At 42.9% G+C, this 20,336-nt stretch overlaps 2 protein-coding genes across 2 annotated transcripts; both read right to left on the reverse strand.

The window, feature by feature from the left end:
* Nucleotides 1-777: 777 nt before the first annotated feature.
* arf2b (ARF GTPase 2b) lies at nt 778-5,937 on the reverse strand. The gene is made up of 5 exons (XM_080789017.1): nt 5,869-5,937; nt 4,725-4,882; nt 4,246-4,356; nt 2,707-2,831; nt 778-2,299 (listed from the first exon to the last, which is right to left on the reverse strand). The coding sequence occupies exons 2-5, from the start codon at nt 4,870-4,872 to the stop codon at nt 2,138-2,140; spliced, it is 546 nt and encodes a 181-aa protein (XP_080645143.1). The 5' UTR covers nt 4,873-4,882; nt 5,869-5,937; the 3' UTR covers nt 778-2,137.
* Nucleotides 5,938-7,782: 1,845 nt separating this feature from the next.
* Nucleotides 7,783-19,530, reverse strand: map3k14b (mitogen-activated protein kinase kinase kinase 14b). The gene is made up of 15 exons (XM_080789454.1): nt 19,424-19,530; nt 17,635-17,924; nt 16,838-16,913; nt 15,042-16,023; nt 14,727-14,861; nt 13,977-14,106; nt 13,718-13,846; nt 13,225-13,329; nt 12,333-12,496; nt 11,952-12,102; nt 10,515-11,093; nt 10,251-10,357; nt 9,319-9,442; nt 9,122-9,222; nt 7,783-8,117 (listed from the first exon to the last, which is right to left on the reverse strand). Exons 2-15 carry the CDS (start codon nt 17,876-17,878, stop codon nt 7,953-7,955), a joined length of 3,192 nt encoding a protein of 1,063 aa, XP_080645580.1. The 5' UTR covers nt 17,879-17,924; nt 19,424-19,530; the 3' UTR covers nt 7,783-7,952.
* Between the last annotated feature and the right edge of the window lie 806 nt (nt 19,531-20,336).

The following is a 20,336-nucleotide window of genomic DNA, read 5'->3' on the forward strand; positions in this document are numbered from 1 at the left end:
ACCATAAGTTATACTGACTAAACAGTGCACACATTAAATGACAGACGTGTTATTAGGTTGGTCACCACCAGTATTACTGCAGTGTGGTGCGGAACTGTAGATTGCCTGTGACAGGCATTAGTTTGATAATTTAACATTTTAAATACCTGCCTTTGAACGCTTCTTACATTTGCCAAGTCAGTTAACTCTCCACACCAACTTTTAGGATCGAATCATGTTTATTCATATGTTCAGGAGACCCCCGCATGGAACAGGATTGCGGGGAAACTTACAGATTTACAATCATTCTTGACAGAAGTGCCAGCATGCCCTCTACGTTGTCCACTCTGAAGAGCGCATTTGCTGAAACTCAGTCATGACCAGTTTGTCACCCACCTGATGCCCCTGCGCAGCCTACCTACCACCACTCCTTTTGAGTCGAGAATGAGGTGCTGCTACCCAATACCGGTTTGGTTGTTCTTTAGTCATTCAGTCATGAAGCAAACGGTGCTAAAATGTCAAAGCAAGCCGTGTGCATCCCGACATTTGAGCTGGGCGTCCTTCCTTCATATGCCTGGGCTGTTTACAGTTAAGAGCCTTCATATGTGATGCCTTTTCCTTCATCCCAACTAAAGCCTAATTTATACTTCATTGCACGACGAACTTACATGTAACCGTTTCACTGAAAGAAAAGAAGCCTTGCAACACAGCCGTACAGTACGACCAAGTATAAATTTGCCCCAACCAGCAAGCAGGATGCTTACAGCTTTTAATGTTGCCAATGTACTACCGCCAACCTTGTGATAAAAAGAAATCTCTTTAATTGTTTTCAAATTAGACCCTCACATGTATAGTACAGTAGTAGTACTACTTTCATATACAAGATTTGTCAAACTGCTCAGTTGCATTTGGTTCAGCAGTCGTAGTACAAATAGAAATGCTAAAACTAAAGATAAAGAATACATGAAACATTAAGGAATAACTCTTGAAGCTTTTAGAATGCATGTAGTCAGGTCACCGAACTACAGTCCACAAGGTGAAACATTAAAAAAAAAAAAAAAAAAAAAAAAAAAAGCCAAACAGTGTATTGGTGACCAAATCTTAAAAGTACGGGAGAGAATGTCAACGGCCAAACCTTTAATTTCAATTGAAGGCCACACAAAATCCAATTTCATCCAGTTAAATACATCAGCTACTACAAATTGGAAAATGGCAGAAATATTGCATAATTTTCTATATTTAATTTCAAAGTGAATTTATCGATAACATTGGAAGGAGAATTATGACTCAGGATTGTTTGCTTGCCTTGTGCTTCATGGTCTCTCTTAAATGGGGAGGGGAAGGTAGTGTTCGTTAAAGAGAGCCATTGCTAAGAACCTGTCATATGTAATATAATAAAAGAAACGGCATAATTTTCAAATGACACAAGAACGATCAAGGATGATGGGTGTTTATTGTTTGATTTGCTTCAACCTGATACAGGTTACGATGCAACTTATTCAATCTTTAACAGGTTGGGAGTGGGGTTGTATGTGGTCGAGGTTTAACAGGTTAAAATGAACAGCTAGCATTCAGTTTCTACGCTGGGTGAACAGATATATAGATATATACTACAGAGAGGGGGGGGAAGGAGAACTTGCATCCTTGCTCTTTCTATGCCTTGTGAAAATCATGCTTGCTGTTAGAAGAGTAGCGATGGGGGAGAAGGGAGCCGTGCAAGACTGAGAGTGGGGTATAGGGAGGCTGAACGGGGCGGGAGCCGAGTTTTGGTGGATGGAGGATGGGGCTGCAAGAGCCAGACCACTGTTTTCCACAGGAGGTGTGTAAAAGGCACGCCAGGGTTACTCCCAATCCCAGCTAACAGACACAGAGACGCCTTCACACCCACTCGCCGGAACACGCACACACAGTACACACACACACACGCACACTCACACACAAGCAGCACAGGCTTGAGCCCCCATGAGTACGGACAAAAGAATGAGGTAAAAAGAACAGGGAAGAAACCAAAAGATCAGGGAATGGAGGATTTTCTTAGGTGGAGGAGTTGGAAATGAGGTCTGATGGGAACAGAAGGGCCTGGATCCAGTGCTGCCATCGTGTTGAAACGAGAGAGAGAAAACAACAAACAAAAAAAATCAAAAACTGTTGGAATGGATCATTTCTGATTCTTGAGCTGGTTGGAGAGCCAGTCCAGCCCTTCGTACAAGCCATCACCGCTGGTTGCGCAGGTGGCCTGGATATACCAGTTGCGCTGGCGGAGGGCGTGCAGGCCAAGCTTGTCTGTGATCTCTGCGGCATTCATAGCATTGGGCAGGTCCTGAGGAGATAGTCACGTGGCACAGTCAGTAACAGAAATACAAATTTACAAACTTGGCACATAGAATAGGTAGAGGTCGCACACACCAAGAATCCAATTTCAACAGGTTTATTTCTCTACATCAGGAAAAACAGCCTTCTTCAAACTTGGCACATATGAAACATGTTTTGATGGAACATCAAAATGGAGGTGTGAAGAACAGTCTGACCTTTTCTGCTGAGATCGTTTTATAGGTCAAACTAAACTGCCAGGACCAATTGGAATGTTGTAAAACACCATTGGCTTTATTTATAAGCCCCCATTTTCTAGAATGCCATATAAATGAGTACAGATTTTCCAATTCAAATAGGCCACATGCTACATTACCAATAAGCACATGTTCTCCAACACAGAAAAGGTGAGCTCACCTGTTTGTTTGCAAACACAAGCAACACAGCGTCTCTGAGCTCATCCTCGGCGAGCATTCTTGACAGCTCCTCCCTGGCCTCGTTCACCCTCTCCCTGTCATTGCTGTCCACCACAAAGATAAGCCCTGTTCACACAGAGATGAACGGTTATCCAGATGAAGGCATGTTGATGTATACAAGACAAGACCCTCTCCACAGGTTTCCCATTCACTTGTAGGGCCAAATTTGGCCAATTGGGGAAAGGAGTTAGAAATTACATGTTAGACGTACTCCTTTTTGGTATAAGGACAGTGCACTACTAGAGCCCTGTTTTAGCTTGCAGTACAAAGTCGATGACCTTTATGGTCATGTGCCAACTGTTTAAATCAAAGACAAGGAAAAATTCAGATAAACTATTTTCTGAGCATATGATGATGGGCGGTACAGTTTGTACACCAGCATAACATTTATCAACCGTTCTTTCAAATTTATTTTCTTAAAAATAGTCAAGTGATACTATAAAAATTGTTCAAAATATGAATTTGTAAAAATAAAATAAAAGGGTCACACCAAGAAAAATAGATTGCAATGCATTTTGCAGCAAGATGCGTTAATATAAGTATATATATATTATTTTTTTACCAAAGCAAAACCAACTTCTGCTAGCAAATGGGCTATAAACATTATTTTGGTTTCAAGATTTAGTCTTGGTATTTTTATTCAATAATAATAATAATTCACATGTGTACAGACAGCATACATGCAAAACAAGATCGATGGAGTCCTATTTAAACTGGGGTCCTTGTGCTCACAGGGAGCATATGGTCTGTGCACTAACTGGCTGAGCCACGAGGCACCCCAGGGCTATGAAACTTAATTTCACATTTGCATGCATGCTCATTGTGCTCTGTGGTCAGACAGGGGGTCAGTGTTGCTGTGTAGACTGCTACAAGGTTGTGTTGCATGACAGGGATGCTTAATTAGAGTTGTCTGTGCAATCACAGATGACAGTTAAGTGTTTTAAACAAGTGGAATTAAGCTTTTGCAAAGACATAAAGCAGTTAGTATGTTTCAGAGGGTGATGCTGAAATGTAAAACAATTTGTCTATGCAGTAATTGTTAAATCATTACAATAGCAGCTAAATTGTTAATACAAGAAAACGAAATAGCATTCAATGGCAAATGAGTCACTGGGCACCTTAGACCTATGACCAATGATACCAGCCGACACCTTAGACTGCTACAAGGTTGTGTTGCATGACAGGGATGCTTAATTAGAATTGTCTGTGCAATCACAGATGACAGTTAAGTGTTTTAAACAAGTGGAATTAAGCTTTTGAAATTACATAAAGCAGAGTTAGTATGTTTCAGAGGGTGATGCTGAAATGTAAAACAATTTGTCTATGCAGTAATTGTTAAATCATTACAATAGCAGCTAAATTGTTAATACAAGAAAACTAAATAGCATTCAATGGCAAATGAGTCACTGGGCACCTTAGACCTATGAGCAATGATACCAGCCGACACCTCCATCAGTAAAGATGACAAGTACACTCTCACCTTGAGTGTTCTGGAAGTAGTGGCGCCACAGTGGTCTGATTTTGTCCTGACCACCCACGTCCCACACTGTGAAACTGATGTTCTTGTATTCTACTGTTTCAACGTTAAAACCTGGGCAAATGGAAAGAATGCGTGAATAATTAATGACAACTGACTTAAAGCAATTCAAGTTGGAGAGTTAAATTCAAGTTGCTAAAATCCCCCACCCAAGTCTGAATTTAAAATTTCTAGGGACTCAATCTTGGCAGCAACTCAACTGGCAGGAACTAGCAGAGCCAGATGAGGAACATTCCATTATCAAATAGCTAATATTAAAAACAAGGATGAGCCAAAACCTCTGGCCCATTCAATCTACATTTAAAGCTCAGTTTTAGTGGAGTGTCAAATATGCTATACTAAAGTTAAGTGATTAATAACTATAAGAACCAAATAATTACAACTTGTCAATGAGCAGGGTCAAATAAATTATCTAAACTTACCAATGGTGGGAATGGTGGTGACTATCTCTCCTAGTTTGAGTTTGTACAGGATGGTTGTTTTGCCGGCAGCATCAAGCCCTACCATGAGAATCCTCATCTCTTTCTTACCAAACAGGCCTTTGAACAAGTTTGCAAATACATTCCCCATGGTGACGATTCTGTTAAAAGATGTAAGAGAGAAGAAATGTTTTAAGACAATATATATATATATATATATAATTGACATGACAATATTATCATAATGACCAAAGCCTTTGGAGTACAACGCAACATCTCGTTAAACAAATAGTCGTCATCACATTCCAAGTTGCGACCCGAGTAATGGCGGTAACAATTTCGTGAATTAGTAGTTAAAACTAGATTAATCAAACACGGCCATTTCGTTTTATTAGTGGCGATCTCATTGCGGTAACCTGCATTGTGGGCCAGCTGACTACACTAACAAATGAATAATGTCATGTCCCGGATAAGGAAGGCCTGTTCTGGCTGATTGGCTCTACCATAACAACGGAAGAATGGCACGTCTCTAGTAGCCCGTGTGTGTGGGAGACCTGTCACACATCACTACCCCGGCCTGTCCTTGATGAACGGTTGACGGACTAGCAATTCACCCAAGTGCCACGTCAAACAAAACACAATAAATATTATATATGAAATCATCCGTGTATTTGACGCTGATCAGACTGGCTACATTCCAACTGAAATCAGCTTAGCGTTGGTTAGGGCGGATGCTTAGTAGCCAGCCTCCACCTCATCACTGTTAGCTTACAGTAACTGTAGCCTTGCCGATGGCAATGCTACGAACAGACGTGACCACTACTGAGTGGGAGGGCAGCTTTGAGCCACCGCGGTACATAATGTGACACGATACACATTACGTGACATAATATTATTAAACACAGCGTTAAAGGCGGCAGGGAATGCTCGTTTTAGTCGACCACTGCTGCGTTAGCCGCCGTGCTAACGTGCTAATGTAACGTTAGCTAAATGCCGCGTCAGTGTAAAGAGGAAACGGTGACGTCATTTCAATAATATATAACGGCAGAAACGAGACCTTTACACGCGTTATCCGTTGGTTATCCTAATCCGAAGACGTGGGGCTTTTTCGGTCGACAAAATGTGGCATTAATATGCGGATTGGTACCTTAGAAAGACAGCTTCTCGATCTTTCGCTTCTCTTCCACCGTCACTCCAAAATGGCGTTTTGCGCAACCGGGGCATACACCGGCGTAGTGACACGGCCCATTATCAGCTCTAATCCAATCGCGTCACGGCGTTGTACACCGAGATCCCGCCCCTTTGGTATTATTGCCCAATCGGGCGTTCAGTGTAATACTAAGGACAATGTCGAGGAAGTGAACCGCACACAAGTTTATTCAAGTTTCATCCACCTCCAGAGGCAGAATCCACACACAGTCACGCACACACACACACACACACACACACACACACACACAGGGCTGCTGGAGAGCCATTAAATAACGGCTAAAACACAACAGTGACATATGTGCATTATATATGTGTTTATACTACGTGTATAACGTACGCAAGCCTTTTGGGCGTGTATTGGCGTTGAAGTATCTATTCATTTGTATTTTTTATATATTTTTTTGTTGCGACTGCTTGTCAAGATGGCCGTGACTGGACTGTACCAAAAATGTTTACATTGGGGAATAGCAAGGATTGCAGAGTACCTGCACTACCTGGCCTCTTTTTCTGATACACTGTGTTGCTCGGGAGAGTAAAGGAGGCTGCAGAGTGTAGACAGTCAGTTTGAGAGTGTGAGCTGAGGACAAGACAGATGTGACTGAGAATGATAGTTTAGTAGTTTCATGCCAGGAAGAAGCTTTTAATTGATGGTATAGGGTGGCCTATTATCATTATAGTGTCAAGACTCAAGAATGATACATGATGCAAATATCCGTTGGATCTCAGTGGAGCCATATTTTGCTGGAGATGTGGATTGCTAGAGATGTTGGCCTATTTAGCATGTCTGTGATGGGTTTCCAACATGACAGACCTCCCAAAACAAACTGGTCAGGCTCCACTTTGACAGGCTGGAATGGCTTAGGGTCGACTCGACGACAGAGTACAGCATCTTGCAATGGGTCTGGTCCACAAGATTCGATACACCATCAAGAAACCCATGTACCTGTCTAAATACTTCCTTAATGTTAACGAAGTCCACACCCACAACACCAGAGGGAGTGCAACATACCATGTACAACCCAGATTCGGCACAAACAAGGGACTAAATTATTTTCGCTCCTATGCCACCAAAATGTGGAACGCCCTACCAACAGCCACCCCTTTTCCCCCCCACTGTATGTTTCCTTTCCCTTTTTTTTTGGGAACGCCCTACCAACAGCCACCCCTTTACCCCCTCACTGTATGTTTCCTTTCCCTTTTTACCTCCTTTATAATGAATTCCTGTTCAGTTCTTTGGCTATATAGAAGTGTCTATTTGTACGTCTCTAAATGTTTTGATTGAACCCTCTTGTAAACAAGTGTAATGCTTTATTGGGTTGTCCACTCACAGTTAACAGTCTTTGTATTGAGTTGTGCTTGAAATGTACTGTAATTCTGCAAACTGTTAATACAAATTTCAATCAATCAATCAAACACTAAATGGAAACTTGAAATGCGCAGATCTCTGGCAGGCCTGGTTGCCTTATTGTCAGGATGGGCGTGCGCTTCAGCCAACGCATCTGAAACGCAAACCAACCAAGGTGTCCAACGAACATTTCCCTTGTTATCTTGCAAGTGGTGGGATGGATAAAATGTCACAAATACTGATTACCACCACCAGTATCCTCATGCAGGAGACCTCAAGCCCACAGGGCTGGCCAACGTTGAAGCACTCGACCCTACTGGTCAGACCGTGCATTTAGGACGAGGAAACTCTGTGCAGCTGGCGATTACCATTGAGCACTTTTTTTCAATTTGGTGTCCAAATTGAAAAAGCGGACGTAGACCAAACTTCAAAATCCATTTGACCGTAAAATACTGATATTTCTGACAAACATGCATAGAAAATACAATCACTATTAACTCCACATTTAGTCATGACATTTATTAATTTAAAAGATACAGCATCTGAACATAGACACATGCAGGTGGTTTAACTGCTACGACCGTTCAGGCTCTGATTGGGTGACAGAGATGACAATTAACTGAGACAAACCCAAAGCCATAGTAGAAACAACAAAAACGTCTATGTTTTTTGTATCATTCCCGAAGCTCAAGCCTGCCATCGTTGATCCTCCAGCTCCAGCGCTGACATCCATCGGGGGCAGGGACACAGCGAAGCCAAAGGCCTGATTCTTTGATCTCTTGCTCGAAAGACACCATCTTTCTGTCCAGGGTCTCCATACTAAAGGTCTTGGCAGAGATCTATCATGGGACAATAGTGATTTGTCAGTCTTTGAGTTGAAATCGTACAATACCTGTGCACTGTGTGGTTCCACAATGCAGCTCATAAGTAAGTTGTGGCAGGAGGGGAACAGTGTCATCTAGATTAGAACAACACTCATAAGGTCCTTTGGTTGTTTTTAGGAGCTGTTCTTTCTTTATTGCTGAGTAAGAGAACGGCACCAAACTTTACCTGCAATGACTGTTGCTATGAATGGGTGACAGAGGTGACAGCAAAAAGATGGAAACTAAAGAACCTACTCCTACTGTATGACTAAGAATAAATCTCTTACTCTTGGGTATAACAATTAAAACTTTATGAGATCGATCATTTATGTGACATCTTGGGAAATCCCAGGTCACAACTCGCAAATGTTGACCCAACTGTCCTACAGCACACCAGACCAGACGACCACATACAATATTTAAAGAAGTCAAGGACCATAACCTGTCAGTTCATGTCATTGTCTATGCACAGCTTTGGCCATTTATTATACATAAACTACATATTTTCTCTTGAATGGCAGTATTTTTAGATGTGTTTATTTATGTTTTCTCCTAAGTTATTAAAACACTATACAATAACTTACCTGAATACTTGAGTATTATTAGTCAGAAGCAAAACTGGCTCATGTATGTGGTTGTGGAATAAGCATTTTTAAGCACGTAAACTAGCACTCCCCCCTGTCAGGTGATAAGAAGCAGCCTGCTCACTCATGCATTGATGGAAACATGAGCTCAGTTTGGGGCTCTCCCCAGGTTGGAAGAGGGAGCGTAGCGCCCTGTAAAAACGCTGCTAAACCATATACACATTGTTCTTGTATGTATGTTTTTAATGCTTTGTTTCCTAGTGGTTTCTAAATCCGGTGTATTTACGTTGTATTCATATGTAATGTCCATGTACGCAATGTCCTGTCTAAGAAAAAATAAATAGGCGTAAAATATGAAAGGCGTAAACTAGCACTTCTGTAAATAGTTTTTCTTACTTGATCACTAATCCCAATGGCAACATGGCCCACTTTGACTTGTCGACGTTCACGGATCCTCAGGCACTCTCCATGGATGTTCTCAATCCAGATGTCCACACCTGGAGCAACAGAGTACCACAGAGTGATGTAAACCAGTAGCCAACCAATTTGTGGTTGTGAACATACAGGAATATACTATAGGTCTGTGTTTTTACCTTCTAAACAGTTCAAAGATGGCTGATTTGCTGAGATGACGAGCCATTCCAGATGGCCCTCCGTCTGGCTGTTGTAGGAGGAGAAGACTCCAGAGCTGAGGTCATCAGACCCTCCATCTGAGTCCTTGGAAATGGAGCGAAACATTATTATTATTTTTTTTTTTTAATGTTTTATCCCACTATTTTGTAACCCATTTTTCACCCAGTGTCAATTATCTAATGTAATCCTAGGCACTACACTCCCTCTGCCAACCTGGGGGGGCAGCGGACTGACCTCATGCCTCCTTCTATGCATGAGAAGGCCAAGCTGCTTCTTTTCACCTGACAGGGGAGAGTTTCCCTGGCCGGACGTAGCACGTGGAAGGAACACGTTATTCCGACCAGTTCCTTTCCCCTCCATCAGGCGCCCTGGCTAGCCAGGGGGAGGTAGTTTAGAGACTAGGATTACGGCATGTTTTTGTGAGGGTACCTACCCTAGGGGACACGGGGAGAACATGCAAACTCCACATAGAAAGGCCCTTTCGCCACGTTATTATTACGAGTACATTTTCAATTATGTTTTGGGCTTTATCTTAGGAGAGAGACTTCTGATACCAAAGTTATGATAAAACATTGTTTAACAGAGGGTAAACACACTCTATACATGTCAAATGAGATGCCGAATTCTGGATAAATAATATTAATCAAAATAGAAATCATACAATCAATCAATCATCTTAAGAGACCAAGATTTTGGGCAATGCCTTAATTTGGGTCTCCAAAAGATTAAGATGGCTCTTATAAAAGGCTTATAAAACATCAGTCTGTTAAACTATAAAGTTAGCATCTAGACTAGGATTTGAGTGTGGGTATTCCATCCCTCAATTTATCTTTTGACAAAACATTGTTTTGTGTTCATCTGTGCATACATGTGTCTGTACATCCATACACACCTTGTCCGAAACATCGATCTGGGATGTGTCTGAGCAGCTGAAACAAGATGGAGGGTGATCTCTGGGCTCCGGAGAGGGACTCTGGAGTGTGGTACCTATAGTTACACCTACAGCGAGAGAAAACATTGGAAGGTTCTCTCAGATGTAGACTCTTGGTTGAACTATTATGGTCAAGTTCTCCCAGATTGTACAACTGCATTTGTCACTCATAAACAAATGACATATGTATCCACAATTTTACTTTTGGTGACTTTTCAGACTTGCCTTCTCGAAGGTATTCCAGCTCTGGTTCCGAACCCCATGAATGCGCTGCCGACTGCAGGCCTTGAAGCAGTACAGGGAAGTGGGCTTGGAGAGTGTGGAAATACCCGGTGGATGAGGAAGAGTCGCAATCCTCTTCTTCCTCTTCCTCCCAGTCTCCCTCATAATCCCAGTCATTATTTGGACATGCTCCCCTTTCCTGAGAGCACTCCTCCTCTCCCATGTAAATGTCCACTTCAGAATCCGAACCCGTTTCCCAGTCTCTGTCCTCTGCCACGTAATCATCCTGTAATGATTGTGGTTCGGCATTCCACTCCTTAGCCGAAGAAGCGCTCTCCGCTTCAGAATCTTGGTCCAGTTCGGAGACTCTCTCCTCCCCATCACAGCTGTCTTCATCAGCCGCCCTTGTTCTCCAGGGGCTCACCCAGTTCATTGCAGGTACCGAGTTACCAGCTCCCAATTTCACAGAGATCGCTGGGATCCCATGGGCGGACAGAGTGCAGGGTATGTCGCCATGATGGCTCTTTCCGTGATCCAGTTTCTCACAGGCCCATTTGAGAGAGCTGCGACTGAGGCCGCCGACTGTGGGATGAAATAATACTGTCAGTGCTTGTAAAAACTTAAAATCAGCAGTGTCAGCAGGCAGGAGTCTCTTTGTTCAGAATAATAGGGATGCAAAAACCTTCTATCATGTTCAGATTGTATCTGTATTTGTATCTTCACACATACAAAGAAAGTTTAGAACAAAGGGAGTCTACCAACGCGCCTCAAGCCTGGAGCGGCTGGTCTGGTGCATCACAGGAACAAGGACACATGTTTCAGAAGGCGGAGAGGACACTGGAGCAGCACGGACATTTTAAGCCTTGTTTTTAGGTGCTAGTATAGAAAACGACTAACGTTTCGAAACGTTGACTCTGATGAAGACCGCATAGGTCGAAACATTGACTCTGATGAAGACCGCATAGGTCGAAACATTGACTCTGATGAAGACCGCATAGGTCGAAACATTGACTCTGATGAAGACCGCATAGGTGGAAACATTGACTCTGATGAAGACTGCATAGGTCGAAACATTGACTCTGATGAAGACTGCATAGGTCGAAACATTGACTCTGATGAAGACCGCATAGGTCGAAACATTGACTCTGATGAAGACCGCATAGGTCGAAACATTGACTCTGAAGAAGACCGCATAGGTCGAAACATTGACTCTGATGAAGACCGCATAGGTCGAAACATTGACTCTGATGAAGACCGCATAGGTTGAAACATTGATGTCGAAACGTTGACTCTGATGAAGACCGCATAGGTCGAAACGCTTGTCGTTTTCTATACTAGAATACAAAGACAGTTTATTTGGCAGGTTGCTCTCCGTGTATAGAGGTCACGACCATATAAATAAAAATAACAAATAAGAAATCCATTGAGAGTGAGACTGACCTGCTCTGAGAGCCTTGGTTGTTTTCTTCTGAAGCTCCCTGGCGGGCGCTCGTCTCTCTGGGTCCTTCCTGAGACCAGCTCTGAGGACCTTCGCAGTGAAGTGGTTACAGTTGGACGGCACTTCCCATAGAGGTGGAGGCTCATTAGCAATCTGACCAACAAATGGCAACAAATTGCTGAATGTCAGAATCTGCTATTTTGAATGAAGTACATATTGCTAGAATTGATTTGCACATTTTTTACAGTTGACAAGACAATACCTGTTTGTCTACATGCAGTATTACTTTCTTAAGTCATGGCTGAGGGTCACACAACTCATTAAGTTAAAAACACAGTCATGTATAATGTATGGTAGATTAAAGTGGTTAAAGGTAAACTGACCGTGAGACACAGCGGATGTGCGTAATAACGTATCCAGGGGTGGCATCCATTAAGCATGTGCAGTAGCATGCAACAGCTGCTCCATACATCCGCCTTGCCACAGTGCTTGTCTCCACGCGCCACCTCGGGGGCCATGTGGGTCTCTGTGCCAGGGAAGCCAGACCCTGCGCCATAAACAAACAGGAAAACACAATAGGGACACTATACCGTATACCTTAGAACCCCTGCCTTACACGGTATCCATATCCAACTTTGATTAAAACTTTAACCCCCTTTCTCGTATCTCTGCCTATAATGTGTTCTGTGCAGTGAAAGAGGTTGTCAATGAAGATATTAAAGCACAGTTAGCTCTCAGTGTAAGTCACTCTGGATAAGACATGAATGGATAAGTTGAGAAGACTCCCACCAAATGACTAAGGGAATCCAGGGACCCAGAAGTACATCCAAACAGAAAAACAATTCCTTCCTGCTGCACGCAACGGATGACCTTTGCGTTGATTGTAGTAAAATTGACATTTCGGTCACACAGGCCATCAAAACTAATTTACGACATGAGGGCACGCGGTGTGTGTGTGTGTGTGTGTGTGTGTGTGTGTGTGTGTGTGTGTGTGTGTGTGTGTGTGTGTGAGAGAGAGAGAGAGAGAGAGAGAGAGAGAGAGAGAGAGAAAATAACATTTTATTGATCTTATCATTATACGTGTGTAATGAGAACTATGACTAATATGGAAAAGATTAACAGTTTTCCACATGTAATACATTCAATTAAAAAAATGTATAACCAAATAACAGCGTAATCAGTAAACCTTAAGTCCAGAAGTACAGAGCCAACCTTCACATTTTGCTGTCTTAATTACACTAATCATAGAAAACTATTCTGTGTTCCTCTACTTACCCCCGGATGCATTGGTTCTCTGTCCATCGTGGTCTAACGTCTCAGAGAGACCAAAGTCACAGAGGAACGTGTCCCTGCTGTTGGCAGACAGCAGCACATTGTCAACTGGAATGGAGAAATATACACAAGCCTCAGAAAAAACCCAGAAGGCAGGATTTTAATCAGCAATGACAAGGAGGCCCACACTTGTCAGACTGAAATGATTGTTCTCAGTTCATTCCACTAGAGGGCGTGCTAGGCTACATCTTATATTTGTTTTGAGTTTCATGAAGGTCATCCAGTCTATGAGGTCCCCATTATGGCAACCAGTCAGGATCGAAAAGTGGATCAGCAGATATTATGAGAAGATGGCCAAAGGGAAACTCAAAAAGAGGAACACCATTAGTATGATATACTTGAGGTTCCAGTGCAAGACCAGTATTGAATCACTATGCTGTACAGTTTGCATACACATTTGTGCAAACATCAATCCTGTGCAAATATTTTAAGATACCTTTGATATCCAGGTGGAGGACATGTCTGAGGTGGAGGTGTTCCAGTGCGCCTAGCAGCTGACAGAGGTAATGCAGGGCCAGGTCCTCAGGAAGGCTGCTTCTGTCTCTCACTAGCTGGGCCAAGCAACCTAAGGACATTCACATTTAGTTTTCTTCCCCCCCGTTTTTTCTCACCTTACATTTTAGCATTTATTTCCAATGTAGGCCACACCGACTACAGTAGACTCAAGCTTATATTTTGGACTGGAGAATATTTACCTGGCTTCAAGTCCATGAACAGAATGATGTTCAGGTCCTCTCTCACAGCTCCGAAAAGCTCCACAACGCGAGGAGAGTTTAGAGCGCTCCACGTGCTCACCTCCTCACTGCTGAAGTGACTCAAAGGGATCTGGAGTTCATGACATAATGATAATAATAATATACTTTATTGTGCCGTATTCGTCTTCACAGTCTGTTCAAACACCCACATCAAAAACAACACAGAGCACATAACACCAAGACAATACTAAAACATGAGGTCCCCACAGTATACAGAACCATCATATCGGCGGTGCAGTTTGTTTAATGCCGCGAAGGCTGAGAGAACAAAACTCAGACTAAAACAGACCTTTTTCCATGGCAAGGTTCTGTATCTTTGTCCAGATGGCATGAGGTTAAAGCAGCGATACATGAGGGGATGATCAGTGTCATTTGATATTGAAAGTGCTATCCGTGTGATGGCCTTATTGTTCATTTCAGAAAGTGTGTGTGTAGGAAGTCTGATGATCTTAGTTAGAAGCAATACGGGTAATACTGAAAAGTTTGTTTCTGTTAGGCATGGACATAGTATGATGTAACAGAAAAAATAATGTCCAAATAAGAGATCTGACAAGAAACATACGTGAAACTGAGCTGAATGATCTTTTTAGTTCCAACATAGATAAACGTGTCATTTCAATAGGCCTCTAGCCGCTAAAATAATATACAAATGTTGGAGGAGTGAATTAGTGACCGTTTGTCTTGTCTCACCCTCTTGGCTGCACACAGGAATCCTGTCCTGTTGTCTCGTACACAGTAGACATCCCCGTATGAGCCGTTCTGGATGTGGTGCAGAACACAGTACTCTTCTCCTTCCCTGTACTTGTGCTTGTTCGGCTGGAGCTGCTGAATGGTCACAATTGTGTATATTTAAAGCAGATTAGAAAATGAATGTCAGACAGTATGCCTAAAAAAGCATTAACATTAAGCCAGCATATATGGATATATGGATGGTTGGGTGGATCATCATATGTCACATTTTTGTCATACATCGAAATCAGTGAACTTGAAAGAACCATGTCTTACATTGTGAAATACAATGCCTTCATTGGTAGGTACGTTGATGTTTCTTTGAGTCGAGGTGTGCTTCACCAAGTCTTTGAAGAAAGGTGAAACAAACTGCCTTGGCATTTCTGTCACCCGTCCCCTTAGTCCACCTAGCACTGTGTCAGTATGAGGCAGTTCGGCAAAACTTTCCATACACAGAGACATAGACACAACACTGGGGCTATAGGTAGAGTCAGAAATCCCCTGTAGGCTGGGCACCGAGTCAGAACACATGCCCTCCAAGGTGGAGGTCTCAAAATCGCACTCTGCCAAGCACTTGGAAGAGGTAAAGACAGACACACCCATCAGGTCAAAGGTCGTGTCAGACGTGCCCCTTCCGACTTGGAAACTGTCCAAAACGCACATGCTCAAGAAGGAATCTGACACGTCCCTCAAGCTGCACACAGAGTCGGAGCTGCCCCCATGGGAAGATAACTCCGATCCACTCTCCTGAGTGCAAACACACTCCCAGCCTCCCTCTTTCCCCAGCTGGCAGGCAGAGTCTGACATTCTCCCAGTGTCAACACTAGTAGAGTCTGCCGCGTTGTTTGGACAGTACAGGTCATCAGACAAAGGCACGCCCTCTAGTCTGTCATCATACAAATCTGCACTGCTATAGCAGGATGCAAGCTCCTCATCAGGTATGTGTGTTTGAACCACCCCTGAATTGTCCTGGTGATTGCTGTGGTCCGTGATCCAGTCAGTGAACTGGGGAGGAGGAGGTATGATGTCAACAGGTGATGTTGTGTCGTCTTGCACCGAGCTCAACCAGTCAATCTCCTGCACCCACAGGCCCTGGATGATCGGACGTTCCTCCCCTTCATGTTGGTGCTTCTGTCTCATTGTGTGCGATTTCCTCCGATGTTTCCTACGAAGCCGGTGGTGTGGTAGTGTGGGGTTACCATCATCACTCTCCTTGTCTTCTGTGTTAATTAGAACTGCCGTTTTCTTGGCATGGAACCTGCATATTGGAGGATATATTGTTTTAGTGTCATTGATATAGTGTTTGCTCAGTAACAAGGGTCTGTAATGTTTGTATACAATTAATGTTCTTGGTTGGGATAACAATTTGATCCGATTAGGAGAGGATACAGGCTAAACAAGTGAATAAACTAAATGGGCCCTGCCCACAAATGCACGCACGCATGCAAGCCCCCGTGAAAATGTAGATACCGTGAAAACTTTTTACCACAAAGGTCTGATTACTGTGAGTAACCCCATCTCATACTTTCTAGAGAAATACATTGCAGCTTGAGTTTATAATGTTTGATGCTCTGAGCAGGATAAACCAAAAGCCATTGATCTCCATTGTATTGGCTGACCGCTGACGGCATCTCTATGGCACAATTCACCAAATCACACGTAATCTACCTGGATGTGTAGCACTCAGTGGAAGTGGGAGAAGTTTATTTCATATTTTGGGTAAACTACTCCGTCCCCTTTAATGAATTAAAGCACATGCTAGTAGCTAAAACGTAGCTATAACGGCTCTGAACTGTACTTAGAGGTACCTGTGAAGCATGTGGTTGTGTACTTGGAGGTACCTGTGAAGCATGGGGTTGTGTACTTGGAGGTACCTGTGAAGCATGGGGTTGTGTACTTAGAGGTACCTGTGAAGCATGGGGTTGTGTACTTAGAGGTACCTGTGAAGCATGGGGTTGTGTACTTAGAGGTACCTGTGAAGCATGGGGTTGTGTACTTAGAGGTACCTGTGAAGCATGGGGTTGTGTACTTAGAGGTACCTGTGAAGCATGGGGTTGTGTACTTAGAGGTACCTGTGCTTTTGGACTTGTTGAGATCTTGAATACTGGCATTGTGTCCTGGTGGGGCTGAACTCCTGGTCTTCTTCTCCTGAAGCACAGAGTCACACTCTAAATTAGAGGGTAGGATCCAACATGACATGAGACAGATGATCTCTCAAAGAACAACTTTAATGTTATGCTGCTAGCAGGTCCTAATGTCATGGTCAGAGCAAAAGAAAATCATGTGAAATGAGATGAGAACCACTGTAAAAAGGGAATTATTTATCTTACGCCACATTTAAGTTAACTGCTTAGCATGTTCAGTAGCCTACATAGCAATGATACTTTTCTCAATTTGGATTTTAACACATATATAATCATTTTAATATACAAATTCCTCCCAGACTGAAACACAAGGTAATTGTAATGCATGTGTATTGTATGCATACTTAGAACACTAAAGTACAACAGTACTCGCCGTTAATCTCGCTCATATATAGCTTACTTCAAGGTTCAGTTCATAACTGTAAACTGCTCCTGAGTTGATACATGACACATGACACAAGGGGCGGTAGCAGCTCAGGAGGTAGAGTGGCTGATTGGGAATAGGAAGGTTCAATCCCGGACTCCCACTGTGTTACTGTCAAAGTGTCTTTGAGACAGTGAACCCCTCACTGCTCCCGATGAGCAGGTTTGTGTTGCATGGATTCCTCCACCATCGGTGTGTGAATGATTGAACGTAATGCAATTGTAAGGTGCTTTGGATAAAGGCGCTATATACAGTGAACGCACAATTTACCAATTACATTTAAGGTCTGCATCAGTCTTACCCTCAGCCTGTGCAATAATGGAGACGTATGGGCTCTCTTCAGGCACATTCTGCCCTTCTGCACTGAGCTGCGTGGCAGTGCCATGCTCCATTAACCAACTCAGATGAGGTGCAATGGCTTGAGCCAGTGAATCTTTCTCTTCGTCACAGCCTTGGCCCTTCTCCTTGGCCACAAACGATAACTCCAAACCTCCCGTTACCACAACGAATGGTGTGTTGGAGTCGAACATCCTGGGAATGGCCATTTCTTTTCATGTACAGGTGTGCTACTTCTGCTTTATACTGTTGGACCTAGGAGCACATGAGGGCAATAAAACTGTAACGCTCAACGAAGAATGAAAAATAATTTGTGATGCATTAGAAGAAGTTACTGTCAAAATATGACATATTACAGTACATTTTAATAAATAAGTAACATTACTTTCAGGGCCAAGTAATGCGTTATATCATTTTCACATTACTTAATTTATTTTGGTAGAAGCTTAGTTTCTGACAGTTATATGATCCTATTACCCAATTTGTAACTATTACTTGACAAGCCTGTGACGACTTGTGAGCTTGTAGATCATCTATTTTCGCTATTTGGCCTATGAAGGCCAATAATATGTGGGCACATATCCTTGACTCAATCTCAGAGAGGTTCTCTTTGGTCTGGTCTGAGCGATGACAACTGGGCGTGACCAGTTGCTATGTCAACAAAAGGACATCACTGGACACTAATTTGTCCCATCAGTAACCTGACAACCTCCCAAAAGAATTCCATTTGGTGTCACTTCACAGTTCACATTAAAGATTCAGTGACCTACCTACCACAAGGAGACACAGCTTGGCGTGTATTTTTCACTGTTGGGCAAACAGCAGAAATAGTTATGTATTTGGCAGGAATTCTAATGCGTTGGCATTTGCCGGGGTTGGGTGTGAATGAACGGACACGACTAGCGATCCTGGCAAGGTGGGTATAAATAGCATGGGAAGATTTGACAAGCACAGAACTAGCCCACATGCCTTCCCCCTGGGCCAGCCAGCTGTCCAAGTCTCTCTTGCTCAGCGCCCGCCATATTGACAGTGAAGGGGAGGAGATCAAAACAATTCTATTGGAGCACACTGGACACCACAAAGAGCAATCCAAACAAGTTCTTCTGATAAGAAAGGAACAGATGGAATACCCAGATACAGGTTTATATAGAGGGCCACTTACTGTATGTCAGTGTTTGATGCTATAAACACTTCCAGTGTTAAACTCAGCACTGAGAATGTATATTGTTGCTTAAACACTGACCTTATGTAGGTTTATCATGATTCTGTAACTAGTCTGTGCTGCATTCTCATTGACTGTCACAGAAACATTGTTGAAATCAAGTGCCAAGAAAAGGTTAAAACAACTAAAACAACGTGTACACATAAAAATAACCAATGAACAAAAAACCACACAAACACATTCCTGCTCCTTTTAAGTTTTAAGTTAACCTGACTCCGCCAGATTGAGGCAGTGGTTCTACCAGGCTAGTTTTAAGTAGGACCCTAGTTTAACCATTCCATGACATAACAGTTAACTGTTAAGCCGTGGCCCTTTACAATATCTCCACAACTGAGCAGTCTGAGCTACAGCTGCTCTGCACCTGCACTGATCTTGTGTGCCACAAGTTTCGTTTACTTCCTGTCGTCTCAGCTGTGGGACTCGTCCCAAGCCACATCCCCCTTATACTGTATGTATGAGTTGAAATCGAGAACATCACCATTGAGAGAGTCGTAGTGTGGTTAGAAGTATTGTAACAAAGCCAAAAACGTACCTAAGAATAGAATCTGCTTCTCCTTTACTGAGTCCTGCTGAAATCACCTCAGGTCTGTTAAAGAGGTTGAGAGCTGCTGCCTGTTCCTCTTGTCCGTCCTGTGTATTAGCATGCGTGCACTTTGGTACTCCAAGTTTAACCTACCGGCTTTCTTCCCACCAGTCCCTTCTGATTGGTGGACTATAATGCGTGTGTGAGTTATGATACCCCGTCCCCTCCCTTCAGAGCCCACCCACGCACATTCACCACCCACTACCCTGTCCAACATCCAAAAGCAGGGATTACTGACTGTACACTACATGCGCCAAGTGACACTTGGCCACAGACAAGGTAGACAGCCTCTTAAGTCCCACACACAATTCATGCTGTGGCTCTTCCCAGGGTTTGTACAGTACGCTTAGGGTTCAAGTGTTAAATTCAAGCACATTTCAAGGACCTTGACATTACAGTCAGGGTCCAGATCCAAGATCCAATATTGAAGAGCTGTAATTTTCAGTTTCAGTGATTCCAAACAACTTTCCAAACTTTCCAAACAATATTTACCAAAACCTTGTAAAAAACAAAGAAGTAAAAGTATAGTGTCAAAGCAAAGGAATGTTAGGTCACAACGTTCAAGGGCCCAACTGAGACATACATCATCAGGAGACTGGATTCATTTTCTGTTTAAGTTGTAACCAACTCTGCTAAAACATTTAAATCAAGGACAAAAGGCTGAATATTTTAAATAGCGGCCCCTTCCTCTGGCCTTGAATTCAAAACATGTATATTTCTAGTACTAAATGATCGATCTCTCTATTAAAAACGTGCAACTTTCCTGAGTTAGTGAAGATGGATGTTTTATTTTTTTTGTCTGTTCATTCATGCTGTGCATGTGTGGCCACTGGCAGCAAGTCAACAATGTTACTACTACCTA

This window comes from Protomyctophum bolini (assembly GCF_963924005.1).
Source record: "Protomyctophum bolini genome assembly, chromosome: 18".
NCBI lineage: Eukaryota > Metazoa > Chordata > Actinopteri > Myctophiformes > Myctophidae > Protomyctophum > Protomyctophum bolini.

Excerpts from the sequence above, each read along its gene's own strand:
- arf2b (XM_080789017.1), bottom strand. The coding sequence starts at position 4,872 with ATGGGGAATGTATTTGCAAACTTGTTCAAAGGCCTGTTTGGTAAGAAA. Across the intron at positions 4,357-4,724 it reads CACCACCATTCCCACCATTG|GTTTTAACGTTGAAACAGTA; the intron begins GTAAGTTTAGAT and ends CCATTTGCCCAG. Across the intron at positions 2,300-2,706 it reads TTGTGTTTGCAAACAAACAG|GACCTGCCCAATGCTATGAA; the intron begins GTGAGCTCACCT and ends CTATCTCCTCAG.
- map3k14b (XM_080789454.1), bottom strand. The coding sequence starts at position 17,878 with ATGGCCATTCCCAGGATGTTCGACTCCAACACACCATTCGTTGTGGTA. Across the intron at positions 16,024-16,837 it reads CAACAAGTCCAAAAGCACAG|GTTCCATGCCAAGAAAACGG; the intron begins GTACCTCTAAGT and ends TCCAATATGCAG. Across the intron at positions 9,443-10,250 it reads AGATCGATGTTTCGGACAAG|GACTCAGATGGAGGGTCTGA; the intron begins GTGTGTATGGAT and ends TCCATTTCCAAG.